The sequence below is a fragment of the Adelges cooleyi genome, unplaced genomic scaffold, assembly GCF_023614345.1.
Source record: "Adelges cooleyi isolate 19-005CV unplaced genomic scaffold, UGA_ACOO_1.1 ACOO_flye_CR_arks_rails_tigmint_CR_PRNA_376, whole genome shotgun sequence".
In the NCBI taxonomy this organism is placed as follows: Eukaryota; Metazoa; Arthropoda; class Insecta; order Hemiptera; family Adelgidae; genus Adelges; species Adelges cooleyi.
The window spans coordinates 12,063,987-12,083,317 of NW_026096053.1; the positions used below are offsets into that span (position 1 = coordinate 12,063,987).

At 31.9% G+C, this 19,331-nt stretch overlaps 2 protein-coding genes across 3 annotated transcripts; one reads left to right on the top strand and one right to left on the bottom strand.

Moving 5' to 3' along the window:
- The first annotated feature begins 614 nt into the window (after nucleotides 1-614).
- Nucleotides 615-7,678, top strand: LOC126840390 (peroxidase-like). Its single transcript, XM_050576079.1, has 14 exons — nucleotides 615-734; nucleotides 1,644-1,857; nucleotides 1,975-2,068; nucleotides 2,848-3,047; nucleotides 3,211-3,384; nucleotides 3,694-3,872; nucleotides 3,936-4,134; nucleotides 4,252-4,449; nucleotides 4,516-4,663; nucleotides 4,746-4,902; nucleotides 4,987-5,160; nucleotides 5,986-6,184; nucleotides 6,392-6,494; nucleotides 7,472-7,678. The coding sequence occupies exons 2-14, from the start codon at nucleotides 1,773-1,775 to the stop codon at nucleotides 7,530-7,532; spliced, it is 1,971 nt and encodes a 656-aa protein (XP_050432036.1). The 5' UTR covers nucleotides 615-734; nucleotides 1,644-1,772; the 3' UTR covers nucleotides 7,533-7,678.
- Nucleotides 7,679-10,751: 3,073 nt separating this feature from the next.
- LOC126840616 (zinc finger and BTB domain-containing protein 24-like) lies at nucleotides 10,752-17,794 on the bottom strand. Of its 2 annotated transcripts, none has more exons than XM_050576477.1 (8): nucleotides 17,531-17,794; nucleotides 14,219-14,517; nucleotides 13,969-14,151; nucleotides 13,802-13,900; nucleotides 13,514-13,709; nucleotides 13,123-13,325; nucleotides 12,289-12,586; nucleotides 10,752-12,227 (listed from the first exon to the last, which is right to left on the bottom strand). In XM_050576477.1, the coding sequence occupies exons 2-8, from the start codon at nucleotides 14,507-14,509 to the stop codon at nucleotides 11,491-11,493; spliced, it is 2,007 nt and encodes a 668-aa protein (XP_050432434.1). In that variant the 5' UTR covers nucleotides 14,510-14,517; nucleotides 17,531-17,794; the 3' UTR covers nucleotides 10,752-11,490. The 2 variants fall into 2 exon arrangements, with proteins under 2 accessions (XP_050432434.1, XP_050432435.1); XM_050576478.1 differs by lacking the exon at nucleotides 17,531-17,794 and adding an exon at nucleotides 16,503-17,308.
- Between the last annotated feature and the right edge of the window lie 1,537 nt (nucleotides 17,795-19,331).

The following is a 19,331-nucleotide window of genomic DNA, read 5'->3' on the forward strand; positions in this document are numbered from 1 at the left end:
ATTTTTAAGAAATTTAAATAAATAACTGATATTAATTTTTTATATTTATTTTAATACCATGCTATTTAATTTGTAAATACTGAAATAGGGTAGAGAAATGTAAGTGTTTGGGACCAAGTATGACAGATGAGGCGTGTAGAATTGAGTGAAGTTAGTCAAGGGGAAATAGGCAACCAGGGTGTTTTGTAACAGAAAAATGTTATTTAGAGAAGAAGAAGAATATAAGTAACTTAAATGAGAAAATTTAAACTAATTTAAATTAGTATATAGGGTTAAGGGATTCGGTTTAAATTGGTATGATTATATTATAATTTTGTTAAATACATTTGCATACAATTAGTGTAAATTGCCTAATCTTAGGAAAATTTAGTCCATACATAGCGGACGATTGGACATGGACATCCGGCTAAACGATACTATTAGTTAAACAATTAAAATATAAAGATAATAAAACAATATGCCACAATTATAATGAACGTGCGTTTCAATAGGCTGTATACATTAATGCTACTACCTATTTCATTATGGCTATACGAGTAAAAAAATTAGACAAACGTGTCTATTTGATATGCTTGACATCACTAATAGAGGATATGGTTAACGAATTTTCGAATAGTGATTATTATGACACGTGACAGTTGTCAAAATTGACCTACCAAAAAACACACAGTAGTGATTCACGCCAGATACAAGTTAGGAGAAGTCATCGACGTAGGATAGTTTAAACATATCAGGTACCTACAACAAATACAGAATAATTATTTAACGTTAATTTTCAGCTTTTAAGCCCCAAAAGACTTACTGCTCGTGGTGGAGGTATTATAACGGCTGTAATAATATTTGGTGTTAACGGTATCGTTTGATAGAGTATCATCCTAATAATTAATGTTCTATAATCATTTTGACAAGGTCGGGCCGTTCTTTTTATGAAGTTACTAACTTTAGGGCTAGGCAAGTTTCAGGCATAGCCCAATAAGTAACGTTTTTAATTCTGATCAGGGATTTTTAAAGGATTTTAACTTTACCAGATCCCTCTAGATGAGACAACTATTATAGTTGCAGTTTTGCAAAAAATTAATTGAAAAACAAGTATTGATATATATAACACGTATTCCGATAACCATTATGAAATGTTTACGTAGTAGTTACACGTGAATGATAATATTTTAAGTTTAAGCAGCTTAAATGTTATATTATTATCTAAAATGTTTATTAAGCGATTACATTGTGACCTATACTGCATAATAATAATTACTAAACGATTGTTGAAAAACAAAGATAATTTTGGTATTTTGTAAGTTTCTAGATCAAAATAACAATAATTAATAGCAATAATCTATGCTATTGCACAGACCACGCGTTTTATTTTTTTAAAGCCTTGTCTGCAAATCATTATCATTGTACACAATACAACTGCATATGCATGTATAACGTATATACTATACATGCATATAATATATCTACGTTAAAAGCGTAAATTACCGTAATGTTGTAATGATAAATAAACTGGTTGCATTTGTGAACGATAACCTATTTAACCCAACAAAAAACCCAAAACCAACCACAAATACAACAAAATCAACCAACAGCTTGAAAAAAAAAGATAACCTGTTTGACGATAACCATTATTTATACAATTGCAGCCAGTACGATAAACATTGTCGGTACAATCAAACAAAATAGACCGGCAGCCACATTTTTTTTGAAATTAATATTATTTTTCGACGAGAGCACATCCAAGTCCCAAGACGTCCACTACATAGCACAGAAAGATGTCGAGTGTCACGATTGCTTTTTTGTTGGCTCTAATGTTGGTGGGCGCACCGTGTCAGCATCTATCAACAAATGAAATTCATGGTATATATATATATATATATGATATATATATATATTAACAACATTATAATAATAACAACATTGCGGCTTGGTTATATATATATTTTTTGAATTTACCGTGTTGTTTATCCTTTGCAGACTTTGTCGAAGAAGTGGAAACCGTCTTGCATCTATCGAATAAGCAAAAGGCAGTCAGATCCGATAACACAGATCCAAATCCGCATAAAATACCGTAACTTAATTTATAGTGAAACATACAACTTGTCCAAAGGCTAAAACGAAGCCACTATAATAACTAACATAATATATTTTAACAGAAGAGTGGCAAATGCTATGTTTTATCAATTATGTATTTTTCTAAAAAAAAAATAATATAGTAAATAAAATGTCACAATGGACTTTATTATAATATAATTTGAATAATCAAATACTCTTCCAATTTTTTGAAAAAGACATTAATGTAATTTTTTATACTGCACTACGGTTGTTTTCAGGACTCGTTCGTTATTGTTTTTTCTTAATGTAGTAAAATCGACGTGATACATACCGACCGTTAAATTTCGTTGAACATTTTTACTATAACAAAAAAATATTACTTAGAAAATCAAATAATAAATATTACATTATAAATAATAAATACCACCCGCATTCACGAAAACACTAATAAATAATAAAAAAACTGATACTATTCCGAAAATATTGGTAAAACAGAAAACTTAAACGCATCACACCATTTCATCGCTTACCTCACAGAGATTAGGCTAAATAAGAATTAGGAATATCAGAGTATACAGAAGTAAAAATGTAAACTGATACTAAAATATATTATAATTTATAAGACATAATACATACTATACTATATTTTATTGCTAAGAAAGTCTAACAAGTAGTTAGGTGTACTGGTTAAACTTTCAATACGCAATAGAAGCAAGAATCCCCTCGATCCCATCACACATCACATCATTACATTTTTCCTATGAATACACTGTCAATAATTATTGCATTTTATAGGTCAGTAGATCCAACTAATGCCGTCGGTCTGCTGGATCCACTCGATATCGATTTGGCTGACCAGTGTTTTCCAAAAGCCAAGTGCGACCCCGACGCACGTTTCAGGTCTATAGATGGCAGCTGCAACAATCTTCGGTTTCCTAATTGGGGACAAACTAACGTCGCCAACTCCAGAATCGTTCAAGCCAACTACTCTGACGGTACTGTATGACATATACTATTCAATAAATTCTAAATCACTGTACAACAACTGTTGTGATCATTTAAAATGTACTACTTAGCACATATAAGCCTATTTGCCACTCGACCGATATCCCAATAAGGATTAACAGCCGTTAAACAATTGTGTGTACGTACCAACAGGTATTAGTCAACTAAGAAACAGTGTATCGGGCAACGCGTTGCCAAACGTCAGACACATTAGGACTACCATTTTCACTGACAGAGACATGCCAGCACCTAGACATAATTTGTACGTGATGCAATTTGGCCAAGTCATAGCGCACGACACCGAATTAGTAATATCGAAAACTTTGAGTAAGTATAAATATAATTTTTTAGTTGAGTTAGTCACCCGAAACCGCACCCTCCAGACTCGACTACTTTATTTTCCTTCCTTTTTCAACGTACTAAAGCATCTTAGTTTCTTAGCTTGTTCCTTCTATTTAAAAATCGATACAGCTTTTTAACTAATATCTTGTACCCTTTCCCAATTCTATCCCATCTATGTTCTCATCACTTGTATGCAACGCAAGACAAATTGTTTATGTAATTTTTGTTTAAAACAAGTGTTACCATTTAACAATATTCGAATATTTCACTCAGCCAAGTACCTATTTGTTTAAGAATCTGGGGCAAGTCTACAATGTTGCAACGCGGACGGAACGTTTCCGGCGAATTTACCAAAAGAATGTAAATCGATTGAAATCCCTAAAGACGATAAAGTGTACAAACATAGATGCATACCCGTCGTAAGCGCGAAAGACACGTCCGACGTTGGATGTGCCATCAAACCCGTCAGACAAGTAACGGCCAATTAAGAACCACGGCTTTCAATGTTATTACGTTGGTATTGTCTATTTGTACAGTTGATCGGAGTCACCAGCTTTATCGACGCGTCTTTGTTGTACGGATCAACCGACAAAAAGGCTGACGAGCTGCGGAACTTCAAAGATGGCAAGCTCAGGAGACAATTTGCACCCAACGGTGAAGCCTTCCCTCCCAACGTCCGCAACGCGACAGAAGCCTGTAACGTTGCCAACGCCAACACCGTGTGCTACGATGCCGGTAAATATCAAAGCATCTTAGATTATCGTTAAACAAATAATGGTCATTGTTATGAATTTTACCATTATCTATGTAGTGTCAAAAATTAATAACTATAGTTTGGACAAAACTGTTTAGGCGACTTGAGAGTAAACCAGCACCCCGACATAGCGGTGTCCACGACCACGTTGTTGCGACTGCACAATTCGCTGACCGACGAGCTCAAACAAATCAACCCTCGGTGGCAGGACGAACGGTTGTACCAAGAAGCCAGGAGGTTATTGATTGCCATGTACCAACACGTTGCATACAACGAATTTGTTCCAGCAATTTTAGGTGCGGTTAATCCCAGACAGGTAGAACCCAGGTTAAGACAGTTAAGAAATGCTAGTTATTTTTCAGGGTCTGATTTCTCTCGGGTCAACCAGCTGTTGCCGCAGAAAAACGGCTTCGACGACAACTACAACCAGTCTGAAAATCCTAACACGTTCACCAGCTTCACGAGCGCTGCTTTCCGGGCTATGCACAGCTACATACAGGGAAAACTGAAGTCAGTGTTTCGCGTATCAGGTGTACACCGCTAGTGATTATACAATTATAAAAATGTAATCCATCGATTGTTCGACCCGCAGTTTAGTGAACGAGTCCAGGAAGACCAAGGCCAAGATAGTTTTGAGCGATTTCTTCTTGCGCACGGACTTAGTGCAGAAAGACGATAACTACGACAGCTTCACCAGGGGTATGCTCACCCAGCAAGCTCAGGGACAGGACCGATTTTTCACCGCAGAAGTGAGAGCGACCCGACATCGAATCGATGTCATCGTTATCGAATAACAATAGTATAATAACTATAATTTTAAAAAAAAAAAATAGGTCAGTGACAAGCTGTTTAAAGGTACGAGCCCGTTCGGCGGCCAGGACCTTATTAGCATCGACATACAACGTGGACGGGAGTACGGTGAACCGTCGTACAATGTCTTTCGACAGTTATGTGGACTTCCAAAGGCTACAAGTTTCAATGAATTCCTCGATCAGATCGACAAAGAAGTAATCATATTATATAACCACTGTGATCTAAATACTTATAGTGCTGGATGGGGTGGAAAAAAAATTAAACAAAGATTGAGTGAAGAGAGGAAATATAATTACGTTAAGGTGTAAACCGTGGAGAAAGATGAGAGGAGATAAAAATAAATAGACTAAAGTGTTATGAGACAAGAGGACAATAAAGCATGAAAGATGTGGACCAGTAAAGGGAATGAACGTAAATATGAAAAGTTTTGAAGAAAATTCTCTAGAAAGCAGCAGCTTAAAACCACAAATGTGGCCCCGATATGTGGATGACAAATGTGTACGATGGAGAAGAACAATTATTATTATTGAAGACATTCTTGAAGCAATTGAAAGGGCGTCATATCCCCTATTTATTAAGGCGTTTGGTAAAGGCAATTGTTCATAAAATCTTAATTTAAAGGTTCAACTGTGAATTGTGATGTCTATTTATTAGTTCAGTAATTAGTACTCTCAGTAATTGGCTAAATAATAATCGTAGATCATTTTGTTTTATCCAGGTTCTCTCGTCTGGTTTTATTTTGATATTACTAACCGAACATTCAACATTTACACTTTAATTCTGATATTGCTTATAAGTGCTGGTAAAATTTAAGTTTTCTAAAAATACCGACGAGAGAACAACAGTTTTTACACCGCTAGAGAAAAAGAGAAATTTAACTATTTCTCTTCTTTTTTTTTGCGGTATGACACCTATGCACTATGCCACTGAGAATTTGCTGTAAAATGTATGTGAACAAATCTGTTCACAACGATACACGTTACACCCTATGTATAATATTATGCTTAATCATCCATAAGAACGTGGACGCACTGGCTTCATTGTACGAAAACGTGGACGACGTAGACTTTTATGTGGGCGGCATGCTGGAAAAATCAAAGCCTGGATCAATTTTCGGTCATACTTTCCAGTGTGTAATAGGTGAAAACTTTTTCCGATGGAAATTCGGCGACCGGTTCTATTATGAATTTGGAAATCAGCCTGGATCGTTTACTTTGGGTGAGTTAAGATTAAGCCCGTCAAAAGTGAAGCGGTGCTAGTAATTCTGTTAAGTACACAGAATCGTTTGAATTTGTTTAGTATACCTACCCGTTAATCTTCATTTCGAGAGAAAAATAAATTGCTTACCCTACTTCACTGTTGGCGCATAAGCTCAATATTAAGAACTGCGCACAATCACTTTCTAAAATGTGTCAATGTTTTCAGACCAACTGAATGAAATCCGTAAAACGTCTTTCGCCTTACTGATATGCACGACGACCAACATTAAATCAATACAACGCGATGCATTTTTTATACCCGACGACCAGTAAGTATTATGAAGTAATTGAAAGAACAAACATAATTATTTTATTGTCGCCTGGACTGTAAACTAATAATTATCACCTTACTTTTGGTGGCCAATATTTTATTGGTCGAGTAACCTCTTTTGAGTGCGCGGAGTAACCTAGACTGATAATAGTTACAGTTTATAATAAGCTTTTCGATTGTATTAAGTATAAATTGAGAGTAATTGGCGTTTAAAATATGTTAAGGCGGAGGAGAGATGCAGCGAAATACAATTACTTCTTATCTGAACTATAATTATTTTAACTTTAAGTAGGTTACAGAGTTATTTAAACGTATAATTGTGAATATTTATTTTTTATTTTATTAACTGGTTAATTGATAACTTACCATTATCGGGAAACTTAAGTATCGTTTTCGAGCAAGATTAGTAATCAGCAAAAATAATAATAATAACTATATCGATTAAAAAAGTAAAAAAAAACATGTCCGGTGTAGTAATTGAATCGGTCATATGAAAAATCCCATAAGTCACTACTTTAGCCAAAATCCTTTTTTTGTTGTTTTCTTTCGATTCCACAAGTGTAGACACACATTCCATCTCGTCACAGACTTTTCTTTTGTTCTAAATAGAAATATTTGGATTTGCAGTTCACAAGATAGACACCATTAGTCCCGTCTTATGGTGTTTCTGCAGACAATGCGATTCCTTCGAGAAACACCCTAAGTCGAAGCAATTTAATTTAAAATTTTTGCTAATGGCATAAAATAAAAAATCGGCTCACTACCTCTAAACTACTTCGATGTTAAAAAAATAAAACTAAATTGTGTTTTTAAAATTTTCTCTCTCCCTATGTTAGCAAAAGAAACGTTTTCCTTCTATAAAATTTAAATTGTGTTACTTAAGGCGCTTCTCATAATATGACCGATTCATTTGTTTCCATAACCGAATTTTGTTTTGTTATAATATATACTATAATATGATATCGTTTGTTTCAGAAATCCGTTGGTGTCTTGCAGCTCTATTCCAAAACTCAATTTGTCTTCTTGGAAAGAATAGTACCTATATAATAATAAGTAGAAAATGTAATTTTACTTAAAATTTTCTAGTTAAAAATAAATTAGAGTAGCAAATTTGATCTATTAGTTTGTGAATGAGATTTGCAGTTGGTTTAGTTTTAATAATAAATTATTTTTCACTCGCTATCTTTTAATGGTAAACTAATATCTTTACCAATCGAGTCTTGTGTCTAAATAGGCTAATGTTATTTTTCGTCATTTTCAGCAAATGTAGCATTTAAAAGTTCTGGTTAAATGTTGTAAAAAAATGTGCAAAACTTTTACCATTTTTGCCTTACAAGTGTAAGCAATTAATTATATTGTCAACATAGGTATAATGTTTAATGATTAAACACATTTTTGCCAACAAATTTACATTGGTCCTTTAGGACCTGAAGCGTGGGTATTTTTACTACCAATTTTTTAAAATTCATTTTTCAGTAATTCAATTTCGCGTTTAGATTACGGTCAATTGTCATTACCAGGTTTTTTATTTTACCTGTTAGCTAAGAAGTAATAAAAAATTATAAAATGTTCTTCCAGAGAAAAAACATATGCCGGTCGAGATAATAAAACAGTACAAGCCGATTTCGTGTCTACCCATGGTACTTCTTAAGACGACTTGCTTTTCATTAACCATGTCTAGGTACTCGTTCAAAACTTATTCGGAGTACTGCAAAACACTATTAAAAAAATAATACCCATCAATATGAAATCAGGCAATCACTCTAAATTCGTAGGAATCATATACCATCATAGCTATAAAGCGCGTTTTTATAGTTAAGACTTTTAGTACATGACTGACGACTGTCGTTAATTAAATTAATTAAAATAACGGTATTTACCAAAAAAAAAAACATCATTGATCTAGGTTAACGGTAGAAATAAAAATATATCATTAATATTACCTTGGTCGATGTAAATACATGTAATAACTCATTCACAAATGGATTGCAATAAATAAATACGTTGACGCGTTCCTATGCTTATCTATTTTTTACAATAATTGTTAGAATTTTTTTATTTTTCACGAAAAAAAAGAAAATTAAAAAACAACAGTAAAACTACTTAATTAAAAAAAAAAATAGAATGAAAAATCAATAAAATACATTAAAAAAAAAATGTTAACTAAGAGCATCAACTATCCAGTAGGTAAGTGGTATAATAATAAAATGTCAAATTAACGCGTTAACCTATATATACCTATTCATATAATATTATTTTTATTATATCTACTTACCTATTTTTAAATTTGAACTTCGGCTTTATAGCCCGTGTCATTTTATGTATACAGACTACTGATAATGTACTAAACACCACACACTGAATATCAATTTCTTACCTTTCAAATCCCATTCGTTTCACGCATTACCTATATCATGTCTACATAGCAAGTATAACAGTCATCATTTGCTTGCAAAGTACATCACTTAATGTACACTGTACGTTTATGTTGTTGCTCGATTATTCAATAGTTAGTCTTAGTTGCAATGTATAAGTTTATAGTGCAATGAACTGCAAATTATGTTAACACAATATGGTTTAGTGACAATCCATAAAGATAACTACTAATGAGTAATGTTAGAATGTCGTTGCTTGTTTGTACGCAATTCTCGAATAAAAGATTCACAACTTGGCGGGGTCGAGAAAGATATATATATATATACCTCTGTATTATTATAAAAAAAATTATGTAGAAGAATACATTTTGTATATATTATGATATGTCGTCGTCAATGAATACACAAATAGCATGCATTTATTCAATTATTATTAAAAAAATTAATTAAAACAAAATAAATGTTAATCAATGATAATAAATGCATGTATTATTTAAAACCATTTAACCAAACATATTAAGAGAAAAATATAATATAAACTGAACTAAATACAAATTAATTAACCTAGCCCGTAAAACCAACAAAATTAATTAATGCATTGTTTTTTACAATAAAAAAAAAAATCATTAATTCTTACAAGTATAAATGTTAACATGGATAATAATATAAAATTAAACATAATATATTTTCATAACATACACAATTTGCTTAAATTTCAACTAAAAAAAAAAAAAAAATAGGACAAATTGTTTCCTCATATATGGCTAACAAAAATAGCTGTACAAAAATTCAAATTGAGTAAAAAAAAAATATAGTCATATTTATTTATAACATCTTTAAGATCTAATAAATGACGATATGCACCACTATTTACACTGCAACTTATCACATAGTTAGTATATTTAATTAAAATAAACTATAGAACATTATATATTATATATATATATATTAGGGTAGATTTTTTTTTTTTAGTAGTTTCTCATTTACACAATTTTTGGTTTAGATAATTAAATTGACAAATAACAAAAACAAATAATAGTAATAATAATAATCTTAATACAAAATAACGGGCTCCTTACAATTTATTGTACATAATTTTAACTTACAAAAACTAGTTGTCTTGGCCTATCAATATAATTATTCAATTACCCTCAAATTCAAAATCATATTATTGCGAATTTTAGATAAAAATATTTTGCTTTACCTGTAACTTACACAGACATTTGTTAATAAAGTAAAAGGCGATAATTTATCACATCGGGAACGTAAGAGGTCTATTTAGGTAATAATAATAATAAAATTAAGTTCTAGACTAATTTTTTTTTTTATCACAGTGCATATTTAAAAAAAAACGTTTGTTCCTTATAATTTATCAGTGTCCTTACAAATTTGGTAATATATATATATTTTTTTTTTTTGTAAATTCATATTTACATGGCAGTGAGCGGAAACAAAACTGGATCAGTGAAATTATCGGTCAAATGGATTTTGAAATAGGAAATTAACTTATTTGCTGTTTTTACTATTTATAGTATAAATATAACCTAATAGAAAATTAAATTAAATTATAGTCTTAACTACTTAGTCATCGTCCATATTAAATAACAAACTAAAAAGCTTATAATTAATAATTGTATACAATATATAAATAAATTTTATAATAACATAACAATCAATAAAATGTATACTAAAAATAAAACAAATTACCACATTTCTTTTGCTTTTTTTTAAGCAAATCAACAATGAGTATAGAAAATGTACAATTCAGATAAAAATAAAATAGACTATACAGCTTTCTATTATAATTAAATATTTATGATAAATATGTTTAAAAAAATAAAAAATATTCAATAGTAATGCAATTTTAACATTGCGATTCCATTAAGGTTTTTAATTATTGTTATAAAATAATTTTATATTAATCTCATCATATAAGAATAAACGTAGTACACGATAATAACTATTATATAAATTACTATTAATATTTAATTACAACACTTAAGCAAACTTATATAATATTTATATTTTCATTTGCAAAATAATTTTTTGAAAAATATAAGGAATCAAGCAAAATGATTGGTATTTGATTCTTTCGGACACTTGTAAACAAATCTCGTATCTTATTAATCGTTCACATTAAGAGATCAGTACTCGATTGCACTACAATAAAAATATAATTTGTTATTTTTGAATATTCAATTTAGATAAGCATAGAAAACGAATAAGGCTAGGTTAATGTCGGTTATTGTTATTGGAATAAAATGAAAGTAGATAAAAAAAATATTAAGGTAAAATAGATAATATTTAATCTGATAAAAATAATTTTTTTTTAATTAACAAAAAACGTTACCCTTATAAGACCGTTAGTTAATAAAAACCATGAACTGCTTTTTTTTTTTTTTAATTGAGCAGAAATTATATACATTTACATAAATATATATAAATATATGTATGTATATATATATACATATTATTAAAAGAAAATAGTCCATTTTATAGTTAAATCTAATTGTAAAATTAATGACAAACACTGCAAATACCGATTATAGAAAGTATACACGTATATTATTATGGTGGTTTCCGTTTAATGGTGGTCACCGTAATGTTATGAAGCTGAGGTCATTGAGATTGATGATGTAATAATCCCAGAGCTTCTCTGGCATCCGACTGAGTTAAAACGATACTCTCAATATTTTTGTCTTTAGATTCTTCACTTGTATCTACTAATTTGGTGATGACCACCTGATGGTGATCTACATGTGGTGGAGACGGACTATGATGCTGTCCGCTGACTGCCTCGATGATCATCTCTTGTTGAGCTATGCTCGGACTGTTGGGTTGTTGTTGAATTTGAATTTGTTGTTGCTGCTGTTGTTGTTGTTGTTGTTGTTGTTGCTGCTGATGCTGCTGCTGTTGATGTTGTTGTTGCTGCTGCTGCTGCTGTTGTTGAATTTGTTGCTGTTGCAGCATGATGATTTCTTGTTCTGTAAGTTTTTGCTCGTCTTTGACGATAACAATTTGGTCATCGCAAGGAGGAGACGGACTGTTGTTTCGGCCACTGGCCACGGCATCGATTATCATTTCTTGGTGAGCAACGTTGATAATAGGTCCCGAATGACTCGAGTTTTGAATGAGTTCCGGCACCGATAGTTTTTGGTGATCTGATGAAGGCACGTGTTCTGCCATTTGCTGAAGGGCCGCTTGTTCTTCTTTCAAACGTTTAGTAATGTGACTCTGGGTGTGTTTTCTTAAATGATCTCGACGATAGAAACCTTTACCACAATCGGGGCACACTTCAGTCTTAACACCAGAATGGATAACCGCGTGCAAGTTTAAATGTTCTTTTCTCTTGAAACCTAAAATCATATTTTAAACGATTAATAATAATATTTACAAATAATTACCTGTCTTAACTACCTTTGCAGCAAACGTTGCACACAAACGGACGTTCTGGATTATGACCTAGCTTGTGACGCTCTAAGTGCTCTTTACGTTTAAGCCCGGCTCCACAAAGGTCACAAATAAACCTCCTTTCTATTTTGTGAGCAACTAAATGTTGTTCGAGCATTTCCTTATCTGGATACGCCATACTACATTCAGGACAACAAAATAAAAGAGTACCGTCTAGAGCTGTGGCTATGTGTATTTGGCCAGGACGTGGTTTTCTGGCGGCTGGAGGCTTCTTTTTGTACTTCTTTTTTCTCTTACCTTTTTCCTAAACAAAACACAATGTTTGTAGATAAAATGTAATGATTTTTTTTTGTTAGTGATCGTTTCAATATAATAGAAGGATTTATAATTTTAGTAATGGATCGATTTCTTATGTTGCAAATCTCTAGATCAGAAATCATACACTATTTTTATCTCAAATTTCCGGTCATTATAACTTTTTGAGACAGTGCAATTAGCTCTAACCTTTTATGGGATTTTAATTAGGTATAGTATTACCAATATACAAAGACCTAGTGTGGCCCTTTTTCACATTTTGATCACTTTCGATTATAATAAATCCTTATTTATGAAATCTCCAACCCTAACACATTCAAATTCCCACCATAAAGATTACACAAATTTGAACTCTCATCATCTTACACGTAATCATATTTTACACCTGAGCCATACAAAATTTCACTGTAACTTGTGCGTGTTGCAGTTCAGAATTCAGCTCTCACTAGTGTGGACGTGGTTTTATGTGATGACGTGTGAAAATGATTTGAGCTGAATATTAAGAGGTTAAAAATAATGACTTACTTGACTACTGGTATCTTCGTACACTACCATTTCATTATTGCCATCGTCATGATTTCCAGACGTTTCTAGATTATCCCTTTTATTGTTATCGGGTGAAAATTTCAAAAAATGTCCAAGGGGTAAATTATCGTGATTCATAGATATATAATCAGCCAACGAAACAGAATTGCTCGTATTAGACGAGTACATAACATATTGATTACCTATAAACAAACATAAAACTGACATAAATATATATATAATATAGTTAACACATTTTTTAATTAACAATAAATGAACATGTCATAATTAAATAGGGGAGAGTAGGCGGGTCGAATTGGGCTTTTTAATAGTTTCTATTAGAAAATCTAGTATTCTCCTACTCTCCCCTATATATTTAACTGTACATTACCAGAATCTTGTTCATTTTGAAGCCTTAATCGTTTGTCCGCCTGGTTGTCTTTTTGTTCGCCCATTATTTTGTTATCTAGCTGATTTCGCCGTACCACCATGTCTTGGTTAACTACCACCGCTAAAGGGAATGGCATACCGTTACTGTCAGTGCCGCTTTGTTCGATAATTACGGGTTTCACATCTTGTATCATTTCCTAGAAACACATAATATGAATTACAAACTCTTTATTATTGTACCAATATAAACGCATTCAATTATCGTGAAATAAAATATATTTGTAATTACTTGGTCTTCTTGGACGTCTTGTAACAAATCAGACGACTGCATTGAATCATTATTGTTATTATGTATTTGGTCATTTGACACATCACCTTCTTGTTGTAACTAATTAAAAACATTGAAAGTTAATAAACAGCTGAAAATAATTTTATCTTAGTGCGATTTTCACTTACCTGAAGCTGAATGCTTCCATTACTGTCTTGTATTTGTTGGTTGTAAGCTAGTTGTAACACTGGTCCGAAAACTGGCAAAAGTTTATCGCCAGATATACCACCTTGGCCGACTACTTGAATTTGAATTGTTTGACTTTGTTCCCCGGGTTTTGAACCAGGAACGGTAATGGGTATAGTGAATATCTAATCAAAATAATTAAATTTGTTGTAGTGCTAATAAGACAATATAAATTTCACATCAATCAGTTACTTGTCCTTGTTGGCTGGAGGACCCTACCCCCGTCAAGTTAAAAGCTAACCCATTGGAATCAAGTGGCCTTAAGTAGGTGACGCCTGCTTCATCACTATTTAACAAGGCCACTACTTGACCACTCGTATTAGAGGTGTTGACAATGGTATTAGCATTAACGGTGGCGGTTTGTTGTTGTACATTTGTATATTTGTTGCCAGTAGTCGCTTGTGTGATATTACCGCTTGAGCAGGTGTTAAACGAAGTTACTGGAGCAGCGGTTACAAATGTAGGATAACTTCCCGTATTCATTGTTTAACCTTAAAAAAACAAAAAAACATACTTATATAAAATTGTATCACAGAATACCAAAATATTTATAATAACATTTTTGTTTTTAGTAGAGATTTATAAATTTCAGTTAAAGATAAATTTATAATTTAAATTATATAGAATATCATATAAATTACATAATATGAGTATTCAAGTATAAAACATTTTTTATAAAATAAATGATAATTGATGGTTAATCTAGGTATATAAGGTAACTAGGTAGACTAGACTAATTAAATCAGTCATAAATAGAATTAACAATTGTATTTTGTGACTAAAAACTACTAATAATATTTTAATTAAATTTATGGAATTAAAAAAAAATATATTGCAAAAAAACATTATTAATAATACTAAACTATTTACCTAGTTCAAATTATAATTTTTTTGACATTCATAACAGAAAATAGAGACCAAAACTACACAAGAAAAAACAAAATTCATTTTTTTTTAAATTGTGTAAATTTTATAAAGTTTTCAATCAAAACTGTTTAAAAAAAGTTCTAGGTTTCTTGAATAAAATAACTAAATTGAGAAGATCAACTTGAAATGATACTGCAATCAATAATCTATAAACACAAGATATTTTCTTTTTCTTGTCATATTTAATAATTTCTGATCAAACATGATAACGGCAATTAACAAAATTATTTTTCCTGCAGTCTAAATATTTTTTTGAGATTCAATGCCGTCTTTATAAATTAATTTAGTTATATGTCAAACTGGTCTTATAATTTTATTGTGTGTATTTAGATGTTGAGATTAATATTACACAAAAATGTGAATGAAAACTGTAATAATAATAAGAAATGTGCTAATAAATAATAATAAAAAAAGAAGATAATTTCAGCAGTTGATTTAAATTAAAATGAACCAATCAGGAATGGATAATTTTTTATTTGACAGTTAAACAACCGTTAAATATTCAACGATTTGTTAAACTCTTAATGAATATAATCATGCGTCCAAACATAATAATGGCTAAGGTTCCAAGTTTTTGGTACACAGTATACAATATGCAACTAATTAGCAATTAATAGCCTTAAGGAATGAAAATAAGTACTTTCAAGGACTATAAAACCATTAAGAATGTATTTTATTTTAAGTGTGTTTAGGTCAATTTATTGAATTAGATTATATCATAATTTTTATAAAATATTTTCACAAAATAATAGTACTTTAAGAACATCATTATTCAGAAGTCATAACATGTCAGCTTAGTACAAGTTTTAATTTTGGCAAATTAATAAAGGTTATATATTATGGTTGAACTGGGTAAATTGCATCATATTGTTTCTTCTTTAAAAATATGTTCGCCAAATAGCTATACTATAGAGTAACAATTGACGTATACACATAATTCATAGATGTTATTTCCATGACAATTTAATAGATAATACTTTACATTATGTTTTCACGGTATGATTTAAACATGTCAGAGTTCAATTTCTTTTATCAAATTACTCCAAATACATTTTTTTTAAATAGTTCAATACCTACAAAGTAACTAAGAAAACTGTAGCACACAAATTTACTTTGGCGTAAAATACATTTACATATGTATTTATGATCGATCAAATATTGTACTTAAATTTTCATAATTACATTAAAATGTTGGACTATGATATATATTGACTATAATATTGTACAATTGTAATCAGTGACAAATTTGATGGAAACATTGAAAATTAGATAACACTTTAGACGTTTTATTGTCATATTGGTCAACGTCCCAAGATATATTTAACAAAAATTATCAACAACAAACAAAGGTACTTGATATATAAACAAAAAAGGAATCAGTACTAAAGTGATGGATCAGATTGTATTATAATATACTATTCGCACATTGATAACATGAAAATTGTATAGTCTGTATCCACAGTTCCCATTAACAGTTGAAGAGCTCGATAATTTTCCTGATTACTATTACAATTATTATTTACAATCGACATTACAATTTCCACAATACCTTTTTTTTTGACGTTATCCATACGACGCTGTTGTTCCGTGCTCTGTCGTGGAACGAACAGAAACAACAGTAACACAAAAAATCTTTCAAAACAAAATCTGTAACTAGGACATCATCTCGGGCACATTAATAACTCGATTACTGGGAATGCAAAATTGGTCAAAATTTTCACATGGAATCAAAAATGAATAAATCATTAACAATACGCGCACACGTCGGAATGTAACAAGTAAATCACACTCTCACAAACACACACACACACGCAAGCATTGACAATCACCAACTACTGGCCGGCCGCTTTCACTTTCTATCCAGTCGCGTACAGTAATAATGAAGGAAAAATTGTTTTATTCTAAAACAACCAGGATGTGTGCTGTGTGTGTGTGTGTGCGCGCGCTGTGCACGTCGACAAGACCTACTTAAGAATAATAATATATAAAGCGACTTTCACGGGCACTTCGCATTTGGGTACCTCACGATATGAAAAATAAAAAAAAAAACCAAACATTGCCGTCGTCGGGTCGGGTGCACGTCGAAAATTGGGTCGCGGTCCATATCAATCGGGAAATCATAAAAAAACAAAAATTGATTTTTGGTGGGAAATTTAAAGTTTATTTTTTTCGGGGAGGTTTTTATCAAAAAGCCCCGCGGACCGACGCCGACACGGATTTAAGCGGGCGAGGTCCAGCGCAGAAGTGTCGAGCGCACGGCGAGACAGAGTTCAGAGTTGAGGAATAAACCATCGCCGCCGAACAACAATAATAATAATAGTAAATAACAACCGCGGAAAAAGGTCCTCTCCGTATAGGAGAGGGACGCACACCACCAACCCAAGTCGGGATGAAAACATACGGCGTACACGCACATTTATTATACACACACACGGCGTTTAAAGGTAGGGGCAGAGCCATTTTGGAGAGAAGGCCCTGCACACGGCGGTGCGCGTACCGAGTGGTAGGTATAAGCGGCGGGGACACCACCGTACGAAAACCCAACACCACACACAACGCACACGTTATAATACTCACTCAGACGTCAGCTTTCGGTGGCCCCGATTCGACGTGGTGGTCGCAGCACACGCAAAAACTTTCCGGCTTGTTCGTACGCGTCGTAAACGGTAGGGAAAAATCAAAAATCAGTAACAAAACGGGGACGACGACGGCGACGGATAGGAAAAAAATAATAATAATAACAACAACAACGACGGCCCACTACTACATAACGCGTTTATCAACGTGTATACGGTCGCTCGTTAAAAACTACGGAATACCTGCCTTTCGCCGTCCACGTACACGCCATTGCGAATGAACGTTTTCACGAGCGCCGCCAGTGTCGCCGGCCGCACGGTACCGTGCCGCTGCGTGGTATTACCGTGCGACCTTGGCCGTGTGCGTGGGCACGGCGGAGACGCGCGTGTACTTGTTGAATGCCCGTGTTATCAACGACCGCGGGCGTCGTCTTGTTCATGTTGGCTGCACTGCGTTTACCGTTACGCGGCGGCCAAGAAACGCGCAAACCGAGTCGGCAGCCGCCGCCACCTCATAATTATTATTTTATTACTATATAAAAAACACTATTATTTATTATTATAAAATATAATAATCACGATGACAACAGGAACCGAGTTGCTCACGGCCATTATTCTCACGGCGGTTTGGTTTCACCAGTGCGGTCGTCTGGTGGTTTTTTTACCAACTAATCACGGTCAGGCCGATACTTATTTACTTGGAAATAAAAAAATAACCGCATATTGATGAAAATCAAAAAATGTGTCATAACGGGACGAGTCGGACGACGAAAAACGGTGGAAACGAAAGAAAAACAAAACGCATTTTTATTCATAACACTCAAACTAAATAATTTATAAATTTAATGTCTCAACAAAATAAATTTAAATAGTAATCTTACACTGATTAGTGTGCTAAAATGTATATTGCGTTGACTATTTTTAATTCCTTAATACAATTTTAATAGATATTACAAATTAAATGACTAACAACAAGTAATAAATTATACTTAAAAAAACATTTGTGCTCGATGGCTTTTGCTAAGGGTAATTAAATTTAATATTATAATGAGAAATGGGGTAGTACATTTTTTTTTTTTTGGTAGACAACTTCAATTAAATAATATTTTTGCAAAAACTATACAATTGGTATTATTTTTAAAAATATATTTTATACATTGCAAGTTGTGCAATTTATAAACATTTGTTTTAAATTAAAAGACCGAAAGAAGATCAAATATATTTATTTGATGATTGAAAAATATTTTAATTACACATAATTTATAATTAAAATAGATAATATTGCATAATACATTTCTGAAATATAAAATTTTGTTTCTTTTCACTCTACCCCAACAAATGAGACCAATATTTTTTTTTCAATTTTATAATATCAATTAAATTTTAATGTAAGCTAAAACTTTCTAAACACAAATGGTAACACATTTTTTTTAAGTAGACAAAAACTTATTTCATATAAAAATAATAATTATTTTTGCACAATATAAAATGTTTAATCACATATTTAAAAATGAAATGAAACACAATTAGTTCTGAAAAAAAAAAACAATTTAATCCAATAGAGCTTTTGTCCACATGCAGTTTCAAAATGATGGCAAATTAATTTATATTATTTTTATAACATTTATAATCAACAAAAAATAATAACAAAAGAAAATAGAAAGATTTGAATTAAATTGCACTTCGAAAAGAAAATAGCCCCTACCAACCGAAAAAAAAAACAAGTGATTCAATTCAATATTCGTTTTATACAATAGATATGTTATTACGGCTATTTACAAGGAACATATTTAGATTAGACA